Source organism: Diabrotica virgifera, chromosome 6 (assembly GCF_917563875.1).
Source record: "Diabrotica virgifera virgifera chromosome 6, PGI_DIABVI_V3a".
Classification (NCBI taxonomy): Eukaryota; Metazoa; Arthropoda; class Insecta; order Coleoptera; family Chrysomelidae; genus Diabrotica; species Diabrotica virgifera.
The window spans coordinates 143828109-143849456 of NC_065448.1; the positions used below are offsets into that span (position 1 = coordinate 143828109).

The window sequence follows — 21348 nt, forward strand, 5'->3', positions numbered from 1 at the left end:
AGATATTCAGCAGGTAAGATGGGGTTCTTGTTGAAATTCTTCCATGTCTTGGCCAATTATTAATTATTTGTTTTGAATATTTTCGAGTAGGTAGTCAAAAGTCTCCATATTCACCCTGAAATATGCTTTTAATTTGACGGGTCCTCCTGTGTAGCTCTTTGAATAAAAGGTGATATTCACCTTGATTACCTCGGGATTGATTAATAGTATGAATTTCCTCACGTTTTCCGCGAATCAGGAAGTACCACGTTTTTAATGAGGGAGTTTTCGAAAAAAAAAAGAAGATAACAATCCATACTGCCGAGTGGGAAAGAACTAAACTCTCGTCTCACGTAACTACCAGCTCCCAATCTGGTTTAGCACTTCTTTGCTCTTTGCTCTTTGCTCGCACTCTTTCTTCGCTCCACTCTGAACGCGGCCTAAGCAGACCGGTCTCTTCCTACCGTCGCGCGTCGGTGTCGTCATACTCGTTGCACATTCTCGAGATTTAACCAAAGGGTTTTACAGTTTCGCACTGACTGTATCCACCTTCTAACGCCCCGCAATTCTTGCCGTCACGGCGTCACAACAGAACTCATTATAATTAGAATACACTGACACTGACACGATTATACAAACAATTTACAATTATTCACGTTGAAACCACAGAAACAAAAACTATGCTGATAGTGGTTTTTGGGAATTAGGGCAAGGGCCCATTTTCTGTCAAACGTTTATTAAAACGGCAAAAATTACATTTTTTTTTCAAGCAATCCATTAGTAAACTCTGTTACAACCGAAAATATTAAACAATAATAATAATTAAAACAAATTCAAAAACTTGTGGGTGACCATAATACTTAGCAGTCTAATCAACAAAATATTTTAACTTTAGAAGGGGACATTTCGTTAGTAAATTTAATTTTGAACAACTTTTCTGTAGCTCTTCTACGAAGGATACATATTATACAAACTGGAACATTCAGGTGAAGTAACAGAAGAAATAGCCGTGGAAAGTGGAGTCAAACAGGATAATGTACTATCCCCTACTCTATTTCTTATTATGACAGATATGTTCAAAAAGTGCACAAAATTCACCCAAATATACCTTACTCCTTAGGGACTACTTCAACCCTTTCTCAAAAATGAGCCTCTTTAAATCGTAGCACTCAGCGGTTTTTTCATATTTGGGTTCCATTTAACACTTGAATTCACCATGTAATACAATGAAACACCTTTAACGTTGTAGTTCCTTTCTAAAATACATAATCAATAGGTTATAGAGTCCATCGTTTTGCCGATTAATTTTTGTACCTAGTCAGAACATGTAAAACTAGTTGTTAGTACAAAGTTTTCGTACTGAGAGTTTATAAATCATTTGTACATTAAACATTTAATTGCACACGTAAATTATATAGTTTTACTTTGTTTAAATAGTACTTGTCATTTACATTGAATTTAAAAACAGCTTTGATATAGTACCTAAATAGTACTTTTCCAACTGTATTTTCTGCCAATAAAGTGCAGTATCGGGTGATGTACACTGTTCACGTAAGGTTGTTCTAATAACAATGAATGAATAAAATTGAAGTAACCCCAAATGATGCAGTAACGTATTTTTATGAGATTAATTGATAGTGATAATTGGATTGAAAATAACAATCATCAAGTGTATTATTATACGTTCGTTGGCCATTTTATTTTATTCGGACTTTGATGAATGACAGTAAGTTCTGCCTTGCTGCTCCTTAGTGTGTATAATAATATAAACGTTGTGAATAAAATAGTTCTAAGGATTATCCTTATCAGTATTATCCTTATAAACTGTCCAAAAACTACGAGTATAATTTATTTGTAATAAATAGAGCAAAGATGGTGAAGATTTTGTACTTAGTGCCCATTTTGTATTGCATATCCTTAGGTAAGTACTTTTACAATAAATATTGTGTTAAATTAACTCTTTTCTTCAATTCATCAATAAAATTAATAATACTTTTTAATTTTCATGAAGCTTCATTGTCATCATCCCTGGCTCACCAACCCTTTTTGGTGTTTGGTCTGTTCCAGGATCCGTCTCAATTCTGATCTGTTTCGTGCTTTTTTCTCGTTTTTTTTTATTTTTAAGGTTGCTATATCATTTTTTATTTATTCATACTTTTCATATGCCCCATCCAATACAGCTGTCTTATACAGTGATGAGCGCGCTAATAACGGGAAATAACGCAAAATATGGAAAACATTTTATATATATACCTACGGGGGTCCTACAGCCTCTGCCGCATCCCGCAATTCGATCTCCACCTTTTTCGGTCGGTCCATTCTTCCTCATTTATGGCTCTATCTCTCATTATTTCTCTGATTCCTTCTTTCTATTCCAGTGCTGGTCTTCCTCTTCTTCTTCTATTTCATGGGACATAGTTTAAAGCCTGTTTTGGCCATCGTTCATCATCCATTCGCATTACATGCCCGTACCATAAAAGTTGTTTGGATTCTATTGTATCTACGGTATTGTAGATTCTTCTTGTCCTTCTTCTTATTTCTTCATTTGGGATGTGATCAAGTCTAGATATCCGACACGCTTTTCTCAGATAGTCCATTTCTACTACTTCCAGTTTTTTCTTTTCATTCATTGTCATTTGCCAACATTCAGATCCGTACGTCAAAATTGGTTCTACAACCGACTTGTAGATTGTCATTTTGGTTTGTAAACTAATTTTAAGAGACCAAAGTAACGAGTTTAGTGTTTGTACCACAATTCGACCCTATTGTATTTTCTGCTGGATGTCCCGTTTCGATGTTCCTTCCTTCGCTATGACTGTCCCTAAGTATTTAAATTCTTCGCATTGCTTTATATCTCTAATCGAGAGTTCTGGGTCTCTTTCTTCGTTTTTAATTCTAAGGTATTCTGTTTTATTTATATTGATTGTGAGTCCCCAATTATTTATATTCTTCAGTTAACTTTCGAATCATATAATCCATGTCTTCCTCATCATTTGCCATAATCACTTGATCGTCTGCGAAGAGTTAGGTACTTGTTTCCAAGTTCTGTTCCCATTCCTGTGCATTTTCTCCTACAGTTGTTTAATGCTTCCTGAATATAGATTTTAAATAGGGTTGGGAAAAAGAACATCCTTGTCTTAAGCCTTTTGGAAAACATTTTGAATTACGCATTTTCTTATTTATATTTTTGGTCTATCATCCATACATCCTAAGGATGTTAGCGATTTTTTTGCTATAGACTTGGCAGAAATTAAACCAATCCATGAAAGGGTTACCTAGTTTTGTGATTATTTTGTTAATACATAATTACATATCTGAAAATGTGACATTTCCTACACATCTTTGGGCTGAGTAGTATAATTCTTCTTTCTACTGCCCTCATCCTAACATTAATAATTTTGATGGATAAAAGGGTTCAAGGCAGGTTTTGTTTATATTCGATTCAGAGTTGGACTACCATCTCCATATAGTAACTATTTCAGCATCCTTATGCATCATCAGTGAAGATTATGCAGTCACAACTCTGAAGGGAATACAAACATTCTGCCTCTTTTAAAGCAAACCATCGCGATGCGATGAACCCGCCTTTTGAGACGCAATACAGCGACATCTCTCGTATTACGAGGAAAACGAAAAGCCCTAGATACAAAGTTTACTACTTTTTAAACAATTAGAATAATTGAAATAAAAATATAATAAACAATATTTTAAATCCAAGACTTTTCGTTAATAAACTGCTTTCTGGCTGCATCCCATATCTCCGGATTTTACAATATATAATCACATAGAGACGACGAAATAGGAGAAAGAAAATAGAGGACACTTAGGCCACGCATTTACCTTCTCTTCGTCTAGGAAAAGGACCGAAAGACAGTTTCTAAATACTCACAAATTGAGTAAAAATGAAAAGGATAAAAGGGTTCAAGGCAGGTTTTGTTTATATTCGATTCAGAGTTGGACTACCATCTCCATATAGTAACTATTTCAGCATCCTTATGCATCATCAGTGAAGATTATGCAGTCACAACTCTGAAGGGAATACAAACATTCTGCCTCTTTTAAAGCAAACCATCGCGATGCGATGAACCCGCCTTTTGAGACGCAATACAGCGACATCTCTCGTATTACGAGGAAAACGAAAAGCCCTAGATACAAATTTTACTACTTTTTAAACAATTAGAATAATTGAAATAAAAATATAATAAACAATATTTTAAATCCAAGACTTTTCGTTAATAAACTGCTTTCTGGCTGCATCCCATATCTCCGGATTTCACAATATATAATCACATAGAGACGACAAAATAGGAGAAAGCAAATAGAGGACACTTAGGCCACGCATTTACCTTCTCTTCGTCTAGGAAAAGGACCGAAAAGTCCGTTATTAACGAAAAGTCTTGGATTTAAAATATTGTTTATTATATTTTTATTTCAATTATTCTAATTGTTTAAAAAGTAGTAAACTTTGTATCTAGGGCTTTTCGTTTTCCTCGTAATACGAGAGATGTCGCTGTATTGCGTCTCAAAAGGCGGGTTCATCGCATCGCGATGGTTTGCTTTAAAAGAGGCAGAATGTTTGTATTCCCTTCAGAGTTGTGACTGCATAATCTTCACTGATGATGCATAAGGATGCTGAAATAGTTACTATATGGAGATGGTAGTCCAACTCTGAATCGAATATAAACAAAACCTGCCTTGAACCCTTTTATCCTTTTCATTTTTACTCAATTTTTGAGTATTTAGAAACTGTCTTTCGGTCCTTTTCCTAGACGAAGAGAAGGTAAATGCGTGGCCTAAGTGTCCTCTATTTTCTTTCTCCTATTTCGTCGTCTCTATGTGATTATATATTGTAAAATCCGGAGATATGGGATGCAGCCAGAAAGCAGTTTATTAACGAAAAGTCTTGGATTTAAAATATTGTTTATTATATTTTTATTTCAATTATTCTAATTGTTTAAAAAGTAGTAAACTTTGTATCTAGGGCTTTTCGTTTTCCTCGTAATACGAGAGATGTCACTGTATTGCGTCTCAAAAGCGGGTTCATCGCATCGCGATGTTTTGCTTTAAAAGAGGCAGAATGTTTGTATTCCCTTCAGAGTTGTGACTGCATAATCTTCACTGATGATGCATAAGGATGCTGAAATAGTTACTATATGGAGATGGTAGTCCAACTCTGAATCGAATATAAACAAAACCTGCCTTGTACCCTTTTACCATTTTCATTCTTACTCAATTTGTGAGTATTTAGAAACTGTCTTTCGGTCCTTTTCCTAGACGAAGAGAAGGTAAATGCGTGGCCTAAGTGTCCTCTATTTGCTTTCTCCTATTTCGTCGTCTCTATGTGATTATATATTGTAAAATCCGGAGATATGGGATGCAGCCAGAAAGCAGTTTATTAACGAAAAGTCTTGGATTTAAAATATTGTTTATTATATTTTTATTTCAATTATTCTAATTGTTTAAAAAGTAGTAAACTTTGTATCTAGGGCTTTTCGTTTTCCTCGTAATACGAGAGATGTCGCTGTATTGCGTCTCAAAAGGCGGGTTCATCGCATCGCGATGGTTTGCTTTAAAAGAGGCAGAATGTTTGTATTCCCTTCAGAGTTGTGACTGCATAATCTTCACTGATGATGCATAAGGATGCTGAAATAGTTACTATATGGAGATGGTAGTCCAACTCTGAATCGAATATAAACAAAACCTGCCTTGAACCCTTTTATCCTTTTCATTTTTACTCAATTTGTGAGTATTTAGAAACTGTCTTTCGGTCCTTTTCCTAGACGAAGAGAAGGTAAATGCGTGGCCTAAGTGTCCTCTATTTGCTTTCTCCTATTTCGTCGTCTCTATGTGATTATATATTGTAAAATCCGGAGATATGGGATGCAGCCAGAAAGCAGTTTATTAACGAAAAGTCTTGGATTTAAAATATTGTTTATTATATTTTTATTTCAATTATTCTAATTGTTTAAAAAGTAGTAAACTTTGTATCTAGGGCTTTTCGTTTTCCTCGTAATTAATAATTTTATTGATATAATTTTACAGTTTTAAATAAATACCTACATTAAAATGAATTCTGTTTCGAGACCAAAAAAATTTGTTGCGGAAAGTACAGCAAAAATAAATTTTCTAAATGAAAAAATTTTAGAATTAAGAGAATGTAAACTAAATAGACTAGAATTTGTCAAAGTAGTATGATATAAATTAGGGAAAAATATTTTGTAATTTTATACAGGGTGTTTCATTAACAATGTCCATATCGTAACTGGAGAAACCTTATCACAAAATACGAAGATTTAAGCCAAAATACTTAAATAAAATATTCCTCCTTACCGAGATACAGAGTGTTTTATTACAAATATTCTAAAATGATTTTAGCCCATTGTTCAAGCACCTTTCAATATTTTTGTTCAAACATGACACACAGTTTACAGCATGTTTTTTTTGATTTCTTGTTACTTTTTACATAAATATCATCCTTTTGTCTCATTGCGATAAAGTAAGTAGTTTTAAAGTTATTTGCGTTTAAAAATAATGGATTCCATAAGACTATGTACTTTGAACTACATTCAATAATAGGCCTTGGGCCCGCATATACAATTATTATTTATGACCACACCGTTGAAACTTTTTGTACTTGTTATTTTTGTGGAGTCGGACAAATTTTGAGCTTGGCGCATTATGGTAGTGGGGCGTTTGTCTGTCAAGCGGTGACGAAGTTGTCAATTTTATGCAAGAAAAAAATTTATTACCACATTGGTCATTCTATTTTAATCAATGGATTTTATCATATAAACAACGAAAACAATTTTGTCGGACAAAAATATTGGGGCATATGACGTGTCGGACACGCTAAATATGTCAAATTTATGAAAATAATAAATTTATTACCATATGGATAATTTTAACGGTATCTACCATAAAACATTTTTACAATAATGTGGTAACCTTGTCGGACAATTTTCACGGGGCATATGCGCAGTCGGACGCGCCGAAGATGTCAATTTCCTGAAATTTTTTTATTTACAACCATTTTTCCGACAACATTAGTAGGTTATAAGTAATTATATTCTTAATAAAAAAATCAAAGTGTCGGACAAAAATATTGGGGCAACTCGACAGTCGGACAAAAAATTTAATTTTTATTAGTAAAGTATACTTTCAAATTATGCTGGGTTCGTGCATCCCTTATCTTTACAACCATTTTTCCGACAAAAGTAGTAGGTTACAAGTAATTATATTCTTAAACAAAAAATGTAATTGTCTGACAAAAATGTTGGGGCAAACGAACAGAAAACTTCATTCTTTTAGGCTATCGACGAGGAGGTATTATCAAAAAAAAAAATTTAAAACAGTGTTTCTCGGTTACTTTTGAATCGATTTAGCTGAAAATTGGTACACACACTAAGTAAAGCATTTAAAAGGGTATGACGTAGATCGGAACCCAAAATTTTCTTAAAAAATTTTCCGAAAAGAGGGAAAATTTTAGAAAAATTGTGATCTGATAATTTGTGTATATACTCCTTGAACAACGACAAACATCGTTCTGTATTTTTTCTCGAATTAAAAAAAAATTTTCAGCACATGTATCAGGTTATAAGTAGTTATATTCCAAATCAAAAAATCTAAGTGCCCGACATAAATAGTGGGGCAAATCCAAAGTCAGACAAAAAATTTAATTTTTATTGATAAACTATACTTTTAAATTATGCTGGGTTCGTGTATCCATTACTTTTACAACCATTTTTCCGACAAAGGTAGTAAGCTACAAGTAATTATATTCTTAAACAAAAAATGTAATTGTTTGACAAAAATCTTGGGGCAAACGAACAGAAAACTTAATTCTTTTAGGCTATCGACGAGAAAGTAATATCAAAAAATTTTAAAAGAGTTATCTCGGTTATTTTTGAATCGATTTAGCTCAAAATTGGTACACACACTAAGTAAAATATTTAAAAGGGTATGACGTAGAGCTGTAGGTACCCAAAATTTTCTTAAAAAATTTTCCGACAAGAGGGAAAATTTTAGAAAAATTGTGATCTGATATTTGCTTACATACTCCTTGAACAACGACAAACATCGTTCTGTAGTTTTTTTTTTCAATTAAAAAAAATTGCCGGCACAAGTATCAGGTTATAAGTAGTTATATTCCAAATAAAACAATCTAAGTGTCCGACAAAAATATTGGGTCAAATCCAAAGTTGGACAAAAAATTTAATTTTTATTAATAAACTGTCTTTTAAACAATTCTGGGTTCGTGCAACCCTTACCTTTAAAACCATTTTTCCGACAACATTAGTAGGTTATAAGTAATTATATTCTTAATCAAAAAATCAAAGTGTCGGACAAAAATATTGGGGCAACTCGACAGTCGGACAAAAAATTTAATTTTTATTAGTAAAGTATACTTTCAAATTATGCTGGGTTCGTGCATCCCTTATCTTTACAACCATTTTTCCGACAAAAGTACTAGGTTACAAGTAATTATATTCTTAAACAAAAAATGTAATTGTCTGACAAAAATGTTGGGGCAAACGAACAGAAAACTTATTTCTTTTAGGCTATCGACGAGGAGGTATTATCAAAAAAAAAAATTTAAAACAATGTTTCTCGGTTACTTTTGAATCGATTTAGCTGAAAATTAGTACACACGCTAAGTAAAGCATTTAAAAGGGTATGACGTAGATCGGAACCCAAAATTTTCTTAAAAAATTTTCCGACAAGAGGGAAAATTTTAGAAAAATTGTGATCTGATAATTTGTGTACATACTCCTTGAACAACGACAAACATCGTTCTGTATTTTTTTCTCGAATTAAAAAAAAATGTCAGCACATGTATCAGGTTATAAGTACTTAGTTATATTCCAAATCAAAAAATCTAAGTGCCCGACATAAATAGTGGGCCACATCCAAAGTCGGACAAAAAATTTAATTTTTATTAATAAACTATACTTTTAAACTATTCTGGGTTCGTGCATCCCTTATCTTTACAACCATTTTTCCGACAAAAGTAGTAGGATACAAGTAATTATACTCTTAAACAAAAAATTTAATTGTCTGACAAAAATGTTGGGGCAAACGAACAGGAAACTTAATTCTTTTAGGCTATGGACGAGGAGGTATTATCCAAAAATATTTTAAAACAGTTTTTCTCGGTTATTTTTGAATCGATTTAGCTGAAAATTGGTACACACACTAAGTAAAACATTTAAAAGGGTATGCCGTAGAGCTGTACCCACAATTTTCCCAAAAAAATTTCGGACAAGAGGGAAAATTTTAGAAAAATTGTGATCTGATATTTGCGTACATACTCCTTGAACAACGACAAATATCGTTCTGTAGTTTTTTTTTCTCGAAATAAAAAAAAATTTCCGACACAAGTATCAGGTTATAAGTAGTTATATGCCAAATCAAAAAATCTAAGTGTCCGACAAAAATATTGGGGCAAATCCAAAGTCAGACAAAAAATTTAATTTTTATTGATAAACTATACTTTTAAATTATGCTGGGTTCGTGTATCCCTTATCTTTACAACCATTTTTCCGACAAAGGTAGTAGGTTACAAGTAATTATATTCTTAAACAAAAAATGTAATTGGTTGACAAAAATCTTGGGGCAAACGAACAGAAAACTTACTAACTTACTACTTTGTAACTTACTACTTTGTCGGAAAAATGGTTGTAAATATAAGCGATGCACGAACCCAGCATGATTTAAAAGTATAGTTTATTAAAGCTAGTAATGAAACACAGACTTACTCACAATCATTTATTATAGTTATTAATATTTATTATAGTTTATTAATAACCATTAAATTTTTTATCCGACTTTGGATTTGCCCCAATATTTTTGTCGGACACTTAGATTTTTTGATTTGGAATATAACTACTTATAACCTGATACTTGTGTCGGAAATTTTTTTTTCAAGAAAAAAAAATTACAGAACGATGTTTGTCGTTGTTCAAGGAGTATGTAAGCAAATATCAGATCACAATTTTTCTAAAATTTTCCCTCTTGTCGGAAAATTTTTTAAGAAAATTTTGGGTACAGCTCTACGTCATACCCTTTTAAATGTTTTACTTAATGTGTGTACCAATTTTGAGCTAAATCGATTCAAAAATAACCGAGAAAACTCTTTTAAAATTTTTTGATATTACTTTCTCGTCGATAGCCTAAAAGAATTAAGTTTTCTGTTCGTTTGCCCCAAGATTTTTGTCAAACAATTACATTTTTTGTTTAAAAATATAATTACTTGTAACTTACTACCTTTGTCGGAAAAATGGTTGTAAAGATAAGGGATACACGAACCCAGCATAATTTAAAAGTATGGTTTATCAATAAAAATTAAATTTTTTGTCCGACTTTGGATTTGCCCCAATATTTTTGTCGGACACTTAGATTTTTTGATTTGGAATATAACTACTTATAACCTGATACTTGTGTCGGAAATTTTTTTTATTTCGAGAAAAAAAACTACAGAACTATATTTGTCGTTGTTCAAGGAGTATGTACGCAAATATCAGATCACAATTTTTCTAAAATTTTCCCTCTTGTCCGAAATTTTTTTGGGAAAATTTTGGGTACAACTCTACGTTATACCCTTTTAAATGTTTTACTTAGTGTGTGTACCAATTTTCAGCTAAATCGATTCAAAAATAACCGAGAAAAACTGTTTTAAAATGTTTTTGGATAATACCTCCTCGTCCATAGCCTAAAAGAATTAAGTTTCCTGTCCGTTTGCCCCAACATTTTTGTCAGACAATTAAATTTTTTGTTTAAGAGTATAATTACTTGTATCCTACTACTTTTGTCGGAAAAATGGTTGTAAAGATAAGGGATGCACGAACCCAGAATAGTTTAAAAGTATATTAATAAAAATTAAATTTTTTGTCCGACTTTGGATGTGCCCCACTATTTAGGTCGGGCACTTACATTTTTTGATTTGGAATATAACTACTTATAACCTAATACATGTGCTGAAAATTTTTTTTTAATTCGAGAAAAAAATACAGAACGATGTTTGTCGTTGTTCAAGGAGTATGTACAAAAATTATCAGATCACAATTTTTCTAAAATTTTCCTTCTTGTCGGAAAATTTTTTAAGAAAATTTTGGGTTCCGATCTGCGTCATACCCTTTTAAATGCTTTACTTAGCGTGTGTACCAATTTTCAGCTAAATCGATTCAAAAGTAACCGAGAAACAATGTTTTAAATTTTTTTTTTTGATAATACCTCCTCGTCGATAGCCTAAAAGAATTAAGTTTTCTGTTCGTTTGCCCCAACATTTTTGTCAGACAATTACATTTTTTGTTTAAGAATATAATTAATTGTAACCTACTACATTTGTCGGAAAAATGGTTGTAAAGATAAGGGATGCACGAACCCAGGATAATTTGAAAGTATACTTTACTAATAAAAATTAAATTTTTTGTCCGACTGTCGAGTTGGCCCAATATTTTTGTCCGACACTTTGATTTTTTGATTAAGAATATAATTACTTATAACCTACTAATGTTGTCGGAAAAATGGTTTTAAAGGTAAGGGTTGCACGAACCCAGTATTGTTTAAAAGACAGTTTATTAATAAAAATTATAACCTGATACTTGTGTCGGAAATTTTTTTGAATTAGAAAAAAAAACTACAGAACGATGTTTGTCGTTGTTCAAGGAGTATATAAGCAAATATCAGATCACAATTTTGCAAAAAATTATATTGCGTCGCAGACTTAAAATGCGTTTATCTCGAAAACGGTTGAGTTTAACGAGATGAATATAGTAACCTTTTTTAAGTATAAATGTTAAGAGAATAAAAGTGTTGATTCAAAAGGTATGTAGAGTGAGAAATAAAACAATTGATCCTATTAAATTAGCGCTGAAAGGCGTATGTGGCGCCCTCTGGATAATATATCATTTTTGGTGGCAAATTTAGATTTATTGTCCCGAAAAACCCCTGCTTACCGAATTTCGTGTTATTATCCCATGCCTGTTAGGAAATATTCAAGAATAAATAAAATAAAAGTTTAACTTTATCACCTTGTATTTCGGTTATTATCAACTTTCGTACTAAGGTAAGTTAGCTTATATCGACCTATTTTAACCTCAGGAATCTAAGGTTAAGCTATGACCCATTCTTTACCAAACACCCTGTATATGTACACTCTGGACCAAAATTAATCAACCACCTTAAAAATGGGTTATTTTTGATGGTTTGTATTTTATAAACCTCTTGTCCGATTTAAGTGATTTTTTCGTAACATTAGCGCCTTATTCTTTAGCAATATCCCTGTAGTAATATTGTCGGTACACACATAATTTTTATTGCAAAGCTAGTGTATGAATCAAACTGTGTTTTTTCTCAAAGTTCGCATCACCCCGTGGAATATTCTAGCATCTATAAAATACTAAAATTAAAACCGAACTATAGCCTCATTCCTTCTCAACATTCAGTTTTTTCATTCATTCGTTTATGTTGGATAATAAAAAAGTTAAGGACTTTAAAAACTAGCCATGTTTTTCATAGACAAAGTGTGTTTTTAAATAAGTATGGCAATAAGGAGTAATTGTGCATGACAAAATAAAGTCAGTTTGCTTTACGAGAAAAACGTATGTCCACAAATGCATCGTTTCCGAGATAGGGGGTGTTGAAGTTTTTCTGACAAACTGACGATTTATTTATTGCTTTAAAACCAGTTGAGATATGCAAATGAAATTTGGTGGGTTTTAAGAGGTAGTTATTGCACATTTTTTAACTACAGTTAAGAATTTAATATTCACCATTGGCGCGCATACGGGTAATATGAGCCGAAAAATACGTAATTTAATATGAGGTCAAAAATGTATAAAAATTAATTTTTTTTAAATTGTACCAAAACGCCCCATTATTTTTGTCTGACAAGTGGGTCCAATATGCATTACACATGTAAAAAAACAGTACAAAATAAAAATAACATCTGTGGTAATAAATAAAAAATTTTCAGGAAATTGACATCTTCGGCGCGTCCGACTGCGCATATGCCCCGTGAAAATTGTCCGACAAGGTTACCACATTATTGTAAAAAGGTTTTATGGTAGATACCGTTAAAATTATCCATGTGGTAATAAGTTTATTATTTTCATAAATTTTAAGTTATTTTTTGGGTGTAACTACAATGATATTATGCTAAAAATGATGGTGTATCGCATATTTAAAATGCGTTTATCTCGAAAACGGTTGAGTTTAGGAAGATGAAAGAAGTATACCTTTTTTAAGTAAAACTAATAGGAAAATAGAAATTTTAATGTCAAAATTATACAGAGTGAGGGATAAAAAAAATTGAACGTAATAAATGAGTGCTGAAAGGCATATGTGGCGCCCTCTGGGCAATGCATAATTTTTGGTAAGGAATTTAGATTTCTCGACTCAAGAAACCCTCAGATATAAAATTTCATGTTGTTATCTCATACCTATCAGGAAATATTCAATAATAAATAAAAGAAAAGTTTGATTTTGACACCCTGTATCTCGGCTATTATAAACTTTGTACTAAGGTAAGTTAGCTTAAATCGGCCTATTTTAACCTCAGGAACCTGATGTTAAGCTATGGCCCATTCTTTACCAAACACCCTGTATGCATAAAAATTACTTTTTCTTTTAATTGTACCAAAACGCCCCATTATTTTTGTCCGACAAGTGATCCAATATGCGTTACACATGTAAAAGAACAGTACAAAATAAAAATGACATCTGTGGTAATAAATAAAAAATTTTCAGGAAATTGACATATTCGGCGCGTCCGACTGCGCATATGCCCCGTGAAAATTGTCCGACAAGGTTACCACATTATTGTAAAAAGGTTTTATGATAGATACCGTTAAAATTATCGATGTGGTAATAAATTTATTATTTTCATAAATTTGACATATTTAGCGTGTCCGACGCGTCATATGCCCCAATATTTTTGTCCGACAAAATTGTTTTCGTTGTTTATATGATAAAATCCATTGATTAAAATAGAATGACCAATGTGGTAATAAATTTTTTTCTTGCATAAAATTGACAACTTCGTCACCGCTTGAGAGACAAACGCCCCACTACCATAATGCGCCAAGCTCAAAATTTGTCCGACTCCACCCAAATAACAAGTACAAAAAGTTTCAACGGTGTGGTCATAAATAATAATTGTATATGCGGGCCCAAGGCCTATAAGACTATCTGTTTTAAATACATAATCTAATTGAATCCATTACATTAAAACGCAAATAACTTGAGAACTACTTACTCTATCGCATTGAGACAACGGATGATATTTACGTAAAAAGTAACAAAGAATCAAAAAACATGCTAAAATGATTATTACGACAGTGTCGGCGAAATGGGTAAAGTGGCGAAAAGAAAGTAGTATATATCCCCACAGCACGCCTCTGGTAACAGCGGAAAACTATCTTTTAAGACTAGTTAAAGTACCCTAGCATGTGTAAACTGTGTGTCAAGTTTGAACCAAAAATATTAAAAGGTGCTTTAACCATGGGCTAAAATCATTTTAGAACATTTGTAATAAAACACTCTGTATCTCGGTAAGGAAGAATATTTTATTTAAGTGTTTTGGGTTAAATCTTCGTATTTTGTGCTAAGGTTTCTCCAGTTACGAAATGGATAATTGATAACGAAACACCCTGTATATCTATACACATTTTGTAATATTTTCCAAATAAGTTTTTTGTAATGTTATTTTTAATAAATCTATAATGGCCCGATCAGAGAACACAAAATTTTACGAAAACCTCCAAAAAAATAAAGGAAGGATGAAAATTTGGGAATAGGTAGTTGAAATTGTCTATTATTATATAAGAAAATGTTTACAATTCTACATCCCCTTCATTTTACAAAAATTGGGAAATACGGGGCGAAAATTATTTTCTCGGGGGTGAAAAAGTATAAGTTCAAAATAAGTCCGAAATTATATAAAATGACTAATTCTAAGTAACTTTTGTTCTATAGAGTTTTTTCACTAAGTTAATACTTTTCGAGTTATTTGCGAGTGAATATGTTCATTTTTAACAAAAAAAACATGTCCTTGGACGGTTTTTCGCAGATAACTCAAAAAGTAAGTATTTTAGCGAAAAAAATATACTTAGCAAAAATATAGGTCATAAAAAACTGAAAAAATGGTGTAGGCATAAGGTCTGTAGACTTAGTAGAAGCAGAGTTGTAGCTAATGAAAAGTAGGTCCTTTTCGTCAAATTCCAAATCGAATGTTTCAATTTGAAATAACCCAAAAACAGAGCTCTTTTCGGGGAAAATTCATAAAAACTTTTTTAAAGTGTTTAAAAAACGTTTATATTTGTTTTTTAAAAATAACTTCTAACATTAAAAGTAAGTGAGTTACGCTCAAAATATTGCTGGTCGTTTTTATTTTTTGCTAAAAAAATCGCGAAAATCACCCCCTAATTAGCTTCCCAAATAAAATTAATCGTTACCGCTTCACAAGTTACTTTACTTATGTATTGTTTATATTATCTATAAGTTTCAAAAAATGGAATTTTTTATGGAGATAACTTAAAAATTATTAGTAATCCCATAAATCTCAAAGAGTAATAAAATATTCGTTTTGCTTTTCTGAATATTTTGATTGCTTGTTTTCTTGTTAGACAAAAATTGGTTATGCTATGGCTGTTCAAAATTTTCCTAAACTCGTTATTAGTTACTCGTTCAAGCCATTTTAACTACAGCTTTTTCAAAAATAAGCACTTTAAACCGATGAAACTTACAGATCATATAAATAATACATAAGCAAAGTATATTGTCAAATGGTAATGATAAAATTTATTTGTGATGCTAATTAGGGGGTGATTTTCGCGATTTTTTTTACCAAAAAATAAAAGGGACCACAATATTTTGAGAGCAACTCACTTACTTTTAATGTTAGAAGTTTTTTTAAAAAACAAAAATAAACCTTTCTTTAAACACTTTAAAAAAGTTAAAATGAATTTTCCCTGAAAAGTACTCCCTCCGTTTTTGGGTTATTTCACAATGAAATATTCGATTTGGAATTTGACGAAGAAGAACCTACTTTTCATTAGCTACAATTCTGCTTCTATTTTTTATAAGCTATATTTTTGCTAAAAATATTTTTTTTCAATAAAGTACTTACTTTTTGAGTTATCTCCGAAAAACCGTCCAAAAATATGATTTTTTTTTTGGTAAAAATGAACTATTCACTCGCAAATAACTCGAATAGTATTGACTTAGCGAAAAAACCCTATAAAACAAAAGTTGTTTAGAATTAGTCATTTTATCCAATTCCGGTCTTATTTTGAATGTATATTTTTCACCTTCGAGAGGGGGTATTCCCTCCTTTTTTGAAAAATGGAGGGGATGTAGAATTGTAAACTTTTTCTTATATAATAATAGACAATTTCAACTACCTATTCCCAAATTTTCATCATTCCTTTATTTTTTTGGGGTCAGATTGTTCTTTGATCGGGCTATAAATACTTATTATGTTTTTGTATTTTTGTCAAATTACTAATAACAAAAAATAATGGTTATTATATGTATATAATGGTTATAAAACTAATTATATATTGTTATATTACTATTTGAAATGAGAATTAAAATTTTATAATTGTAAGCAAAATTCAAATTAATATAAAAGATCTTCAATTTTCTCAACCACGGGCATGTAAATTTAGAACAACCTGTATACAACAAATTATTATATTTAGTTTTTAAGAAAGTGATTCGAAGAAGTGTACGAAACTCGATACCAATGCGCCTAAGATAAACAAGTTTGAGTGACGCGGACCATTATAGAGTTCGCGGAAGATTCGATCATTAGCCTACGCTAAATAAGACTCAGTGAAATAGATAATAGGTCATTAAGTTTTGTAAAAAGTAGAAAGTAAGTTTAAAGTGGGAAATGATTATTTTTTCTTGAAATCCATTAAACATATTTAGAAAGATTAAAAGTTGGTATTGAGGAATACGGCGAATTAAAATTTGTGGTGGAATGTTGATTTAGGAATCTGGAAGGGATATTGAGAAAGTAGGGAAATGAATGAGGATGAGAGATCAGAATGTTTTGAGCGGTCGAAAGGTGAAGTCCAGTGGTAGACGGTAGTGTACGAAGAGTGAAAAAGCCGGTATAGTTCCGTGAGTGTTGAGTACCCATCGGAACGAGAGGTAGGCCGAGTCGAGAGAAAAGAATCTCCTTGAGCAAAGAGTGTCCCGGTAGCTGATTGAAGTGGTTCGAAAAAGGTAGAACACAGCATCACGAGAAAAGCAGGAACGAGAGCGATACGAGGTAGTTTTCAAAGGAGAACATTACTGGAGGCCAGGACGAGTTTTTCATCGCAACCAAGGGTAGGAGGAAACGAGTCTTGTGTGAGGACATTCGCAGCTCACCAGATAAAGGTCAGTCTCATTTGTCAGGACATGAATGTATGGTTTTTTGTATTAAATACCACATTAAAAATTGAAGAACATAATCGCTAATATCAGAAGATTTTCATCAAACTTAAATAAATTTGTTGCTAATAAATCCTAATAGTTCATTATTAATAAAAATTTTAAATTGGAAACCAAAAGGAAATAAGATTCCCATTTTTAAATGTTTGTGTTAAATAAATATAAGATCTAACAAATATTAAGCAATGATTGCCATTTATACAAAATAAACAAAAATTTGATTTATAATTGTAATCCATATGTGTGTATTATTTTATTTTTTTCCTATCCCGATTAGGAACCACTGAGAAATACTTAGAAGCCACAAAAGTAAGTAAGTAATTTTATAATTTGCCCTGAGATTGAAAATATATTGATATGTGATCTGGTTGATTAATTAGATTATTATTAATGCATTAATTAAATTAAATTACATATGAGAATATCATCATATATAAATAAATAAGATCACAACAATATGTATGAGTTAGTTAACATTTATAAATACTGCCTAGTGTCAATAATGTTAACCACATAATGTTTAATAAAATAAAATAAATACCAAAATACCAATTTTGCCAAAAATTTACAAAGGGACGAAGATGTGGCAACGTCTCACCTTCACATAAAGATTAGAAGAATGTAATTTATTCAGAGCTTGAGAGGCAATTTGTATGTGACCATTTTAGCGACAGGTAAGAAACCCTTCTTCGGGAGGCATTTCATATACGCCCAGTAAAATTATAGAACTTCCAACAAATCGCCCCCAAATTTGTACTAAGGTAAGTTAAGTTCAATCTAACTATTTTTGGTCCCAAAATATGTGATTTAATTTATGACCTGCCATTTTGTTACACCCTGCATAAATCAAAATTTTGCAGTGTTAATATGGAATTCAAGAATCACATATTGTATATCAGAAGACATAATCTTCTTTACGACATTATTATTTGAGCGTTTGTGCATATTAGATAATTTAGAAATGTTAAAAAAATGCTTGACTAGTATTGGTTTTCGTCGCAATAGTTTAACAGTATTGACGTAGATTATCAAAACAGGGCTTTATTGATGATTTTCACATGAATTTTGTCCTAGACATCGTTTGCTGACCGATGAAAGTTGTGAAGGTCGTCTAAAATTAGTTTGTGTATTAGAAAACATTGATGTTTTATACAAACTAACAATAATTCAAGATAACTAACACAAGTACAAGTACAGATTAATAATGTAAGTTAAGAAAACCTTAGGTATTCACTCCACAAATATGCATAAAACATTTGAAGGAGGTTGGGAGAAAACCGTGGATGTCACTAAATGGGTGAAATTTAGTTAAATACGTAGTCTTGTGGATTTTAACAAAATTTGTTATAATAATATGATGTGATAGTATTTAATACTATCGCACCATTATAACAAATAAATCTGTAGAATTCGATGAATGTTCAGAGATTTTAAGCGTTTTAAATTGACCATATAGGGAGACAACGATATTTGTCCACTCGTAATTGGGTGAAAACAATGATTGTCACTCAAGCACTGCGCGCCGCGTGTATATTTTTCGGCATATCTGTTGTGATGGCGCTGGCGGACAAAATAAAAGCTATACCGTTATAAGATTTATTCACAAAATATAACTGTTTTCAAACGTTTGCGGTCCATTGTCATACATAACTTATCCTGTGAGAGGGCATTCCTACTTGGAATTCGACAAAACATGGGACTGATCAATCTCAAAAATAGAATGGAAATGCCTTCAGATTGGGAAGAAAATACATCCAATTCTCGCGTAAAATCATTACCATTGTTTGTCATCTCAGTAACTCAAGGTCTTGTTAAAGAATGGACCAATTTCTTACCAATAGATACCTAAAGGAATACCCTTTCGCAATACAAAAGATGAAGGGAATATTGTGCATCAGTTCTAACTCCCTCACTATGTTGCATCGAGATGCATATCATGGGCATATGCTTGAAGATCCAATTCGTTCTTCCGCTCAGTCAAAAAAATCTAAAAGTCTTAAAGAATCGGAGTTCCATTTGCCTAACCAGTCGTATTTTAACTGGATTCCTATACTGCCGTGCTAAGCCCAAAGGCGGGAACTGATTTTTTATCGAAAATGAGATTTTTGTATTTTTAGGTAGAATAGGGTATTTAGTGTATATTTATAAAGTCTTTGGAGTTGTAGAAGCATTACATTTTAAATAAAATTGCAATTTTGTTAGCGGTATCTACACTTTTCAGTTAAAATACTAAGCCATTTGGCGGCAAATGTTAAATACTATGGCGTTTTGACAGTATCTGCTACAGTTGCCGTCCATATACCTTAGCATATTGCACTTACCGCTAATCTACTTTCAAGAATGCTACGCCTACATTTAGAAACCGCCAAATCGCCTTAGTATTACAAAGTAAATTCGGCCTAACTTTACAAGGTTAAATTATTGTGTTAGTTAAAAGAGTTGTGTTAGTAAAAGAAATAATTAGCGAGGATGGTAAGCAATTTTCGAGATTATTATATCTATTGAAATGTATTTTCATTTTTGTTTATAGTATTTCAAGAATTAACCAAATTATGTTGTCCTAAACAATATGAATCTGCGCCAAGTGGATGATTTATATCTTGAATTAGGCGGTAAGAGATTTTCATATTTAAAAAATATGTCTTTTTTTATTTGGGTTTTAAAAACTTAATAATATATCCACACGCTGTCCACAAACATTTTTAGAAAAAGAGACTTAAAATAGGTATTTTGTTTTTTTAGAAAATCTTAATCTAGATCTTTACTTAATCTTATGAGAATCGTTTACCTAAGTTTTATACAAAAATACTGGTTTTATTCCTTTATAAATTTTCTAAGAATGCGTCAGGTACCTGGATAATGATCCAAACATTGTTTGCATATTTTAAAAATCTTATCCCATAATTAGGTATTTTTCGGTATAAAAGACAATGTCATCATATTAAATATGTCATAACATATAATATACTTAACTAGTTTGTACAATACAACTAATAAAATGTTAAAATTTGCCCTAATTACTGTAAGTAATGGTATTTTCCCGAATATAATATTGTGAAATACCCAATAATATAACAATGCATAATAATATTAGGGTAGGTGTCGGCCATCATAAAAATATTAAACCTCTATAATAACTCAAGCCTGTCGTAAAATAGCAAACCTTTGTCGCTAAGAAACAAAATAAAAATAGCTGAGAAAGTCAAAAGTATGGTTTACAATCACATTCACAGTTGAGTTGAAGAATTCTTAACATCACCAGATGTTTAAACATCTATAACAATCTGAACGGGTTCTGTTTTTTCGTAGTATTTTTCGAAGTACAGTTCTGCCCAAATTATTAGACCCACTAAAAAAGAATTTATAAAAAATGTTAATTATGAGGTAAAACCATTGTAATACTAAATAGGTTTTGTATATGTACCAGACACAAGGTATGTTGTTTGGTTATCTATTAAATTGTCTATATTGAACCACAAATTGAACATTAATATTAATTGACCAATATGTATTTATTGACTCTTGAAAGAAAACAGATATAACTACAACTAAATATTGTCAATTTGTTGTTGTCATATTGTGGCTCAATAAAATAATAACATTTAATACTACTTTAATTCTTTCAATTTGATAAACTGTAATACACAGAAAAGCTTTTTATTTCATATCAATCACAACTGTAAACCACATACCGCTAATAGGCTTAGTTTTATAGTAAGTTTTGATAAAACGTTTTAGCGGTTTCTACCTCTTTTTATATAAAACTTTCTTTTAAAATATAATTAATGGTTCCCTTAATAAACTGCGGCATATATCAATGCATAAAAACTATTAGCTAGTCCATAAATCCCTAACGGGCCAAAATTTTAACACTCAATTTTGAAATGGACTTTGCCACCATTTTGTCAAATGTTAGTTACCGCCTTT

General features: G+C 31.5%; 1 protein-coding gene across 3 annotated transcripts in view; it reads left to right on the top strand.

Moving 5' to 3' along the window:
* Positions 1-1394: 1394 nt before the first annotated feature.
* Positions 1395-21348, top strand: part of LOC126886906 (venom carboxylesterase-6-like) — a 133377-nt gene continuing 113423 nt past the window's right edge. The window contains exons 1-2 of one of the 3 annotated variants that reach the window (XM_050654056.1): positions 19718-19893; positions 19952-20033. In XM_050654056.1, coding sequence (XP_050510013.1) covers positions 19991-20033 — 43 coding nt within the window. In that variant the 5' untranslated portion in view covers positions 19718-19893; positions 19952-19990. Of the gene's footprint in view, positions 1901-19717; positions 19894-19951; positions 20034-21348 lie in introns of those variants that run through there. The other 2 variants (XM_050654057.1, XM_050654055.1) reach the window with 2 other exon arrangements.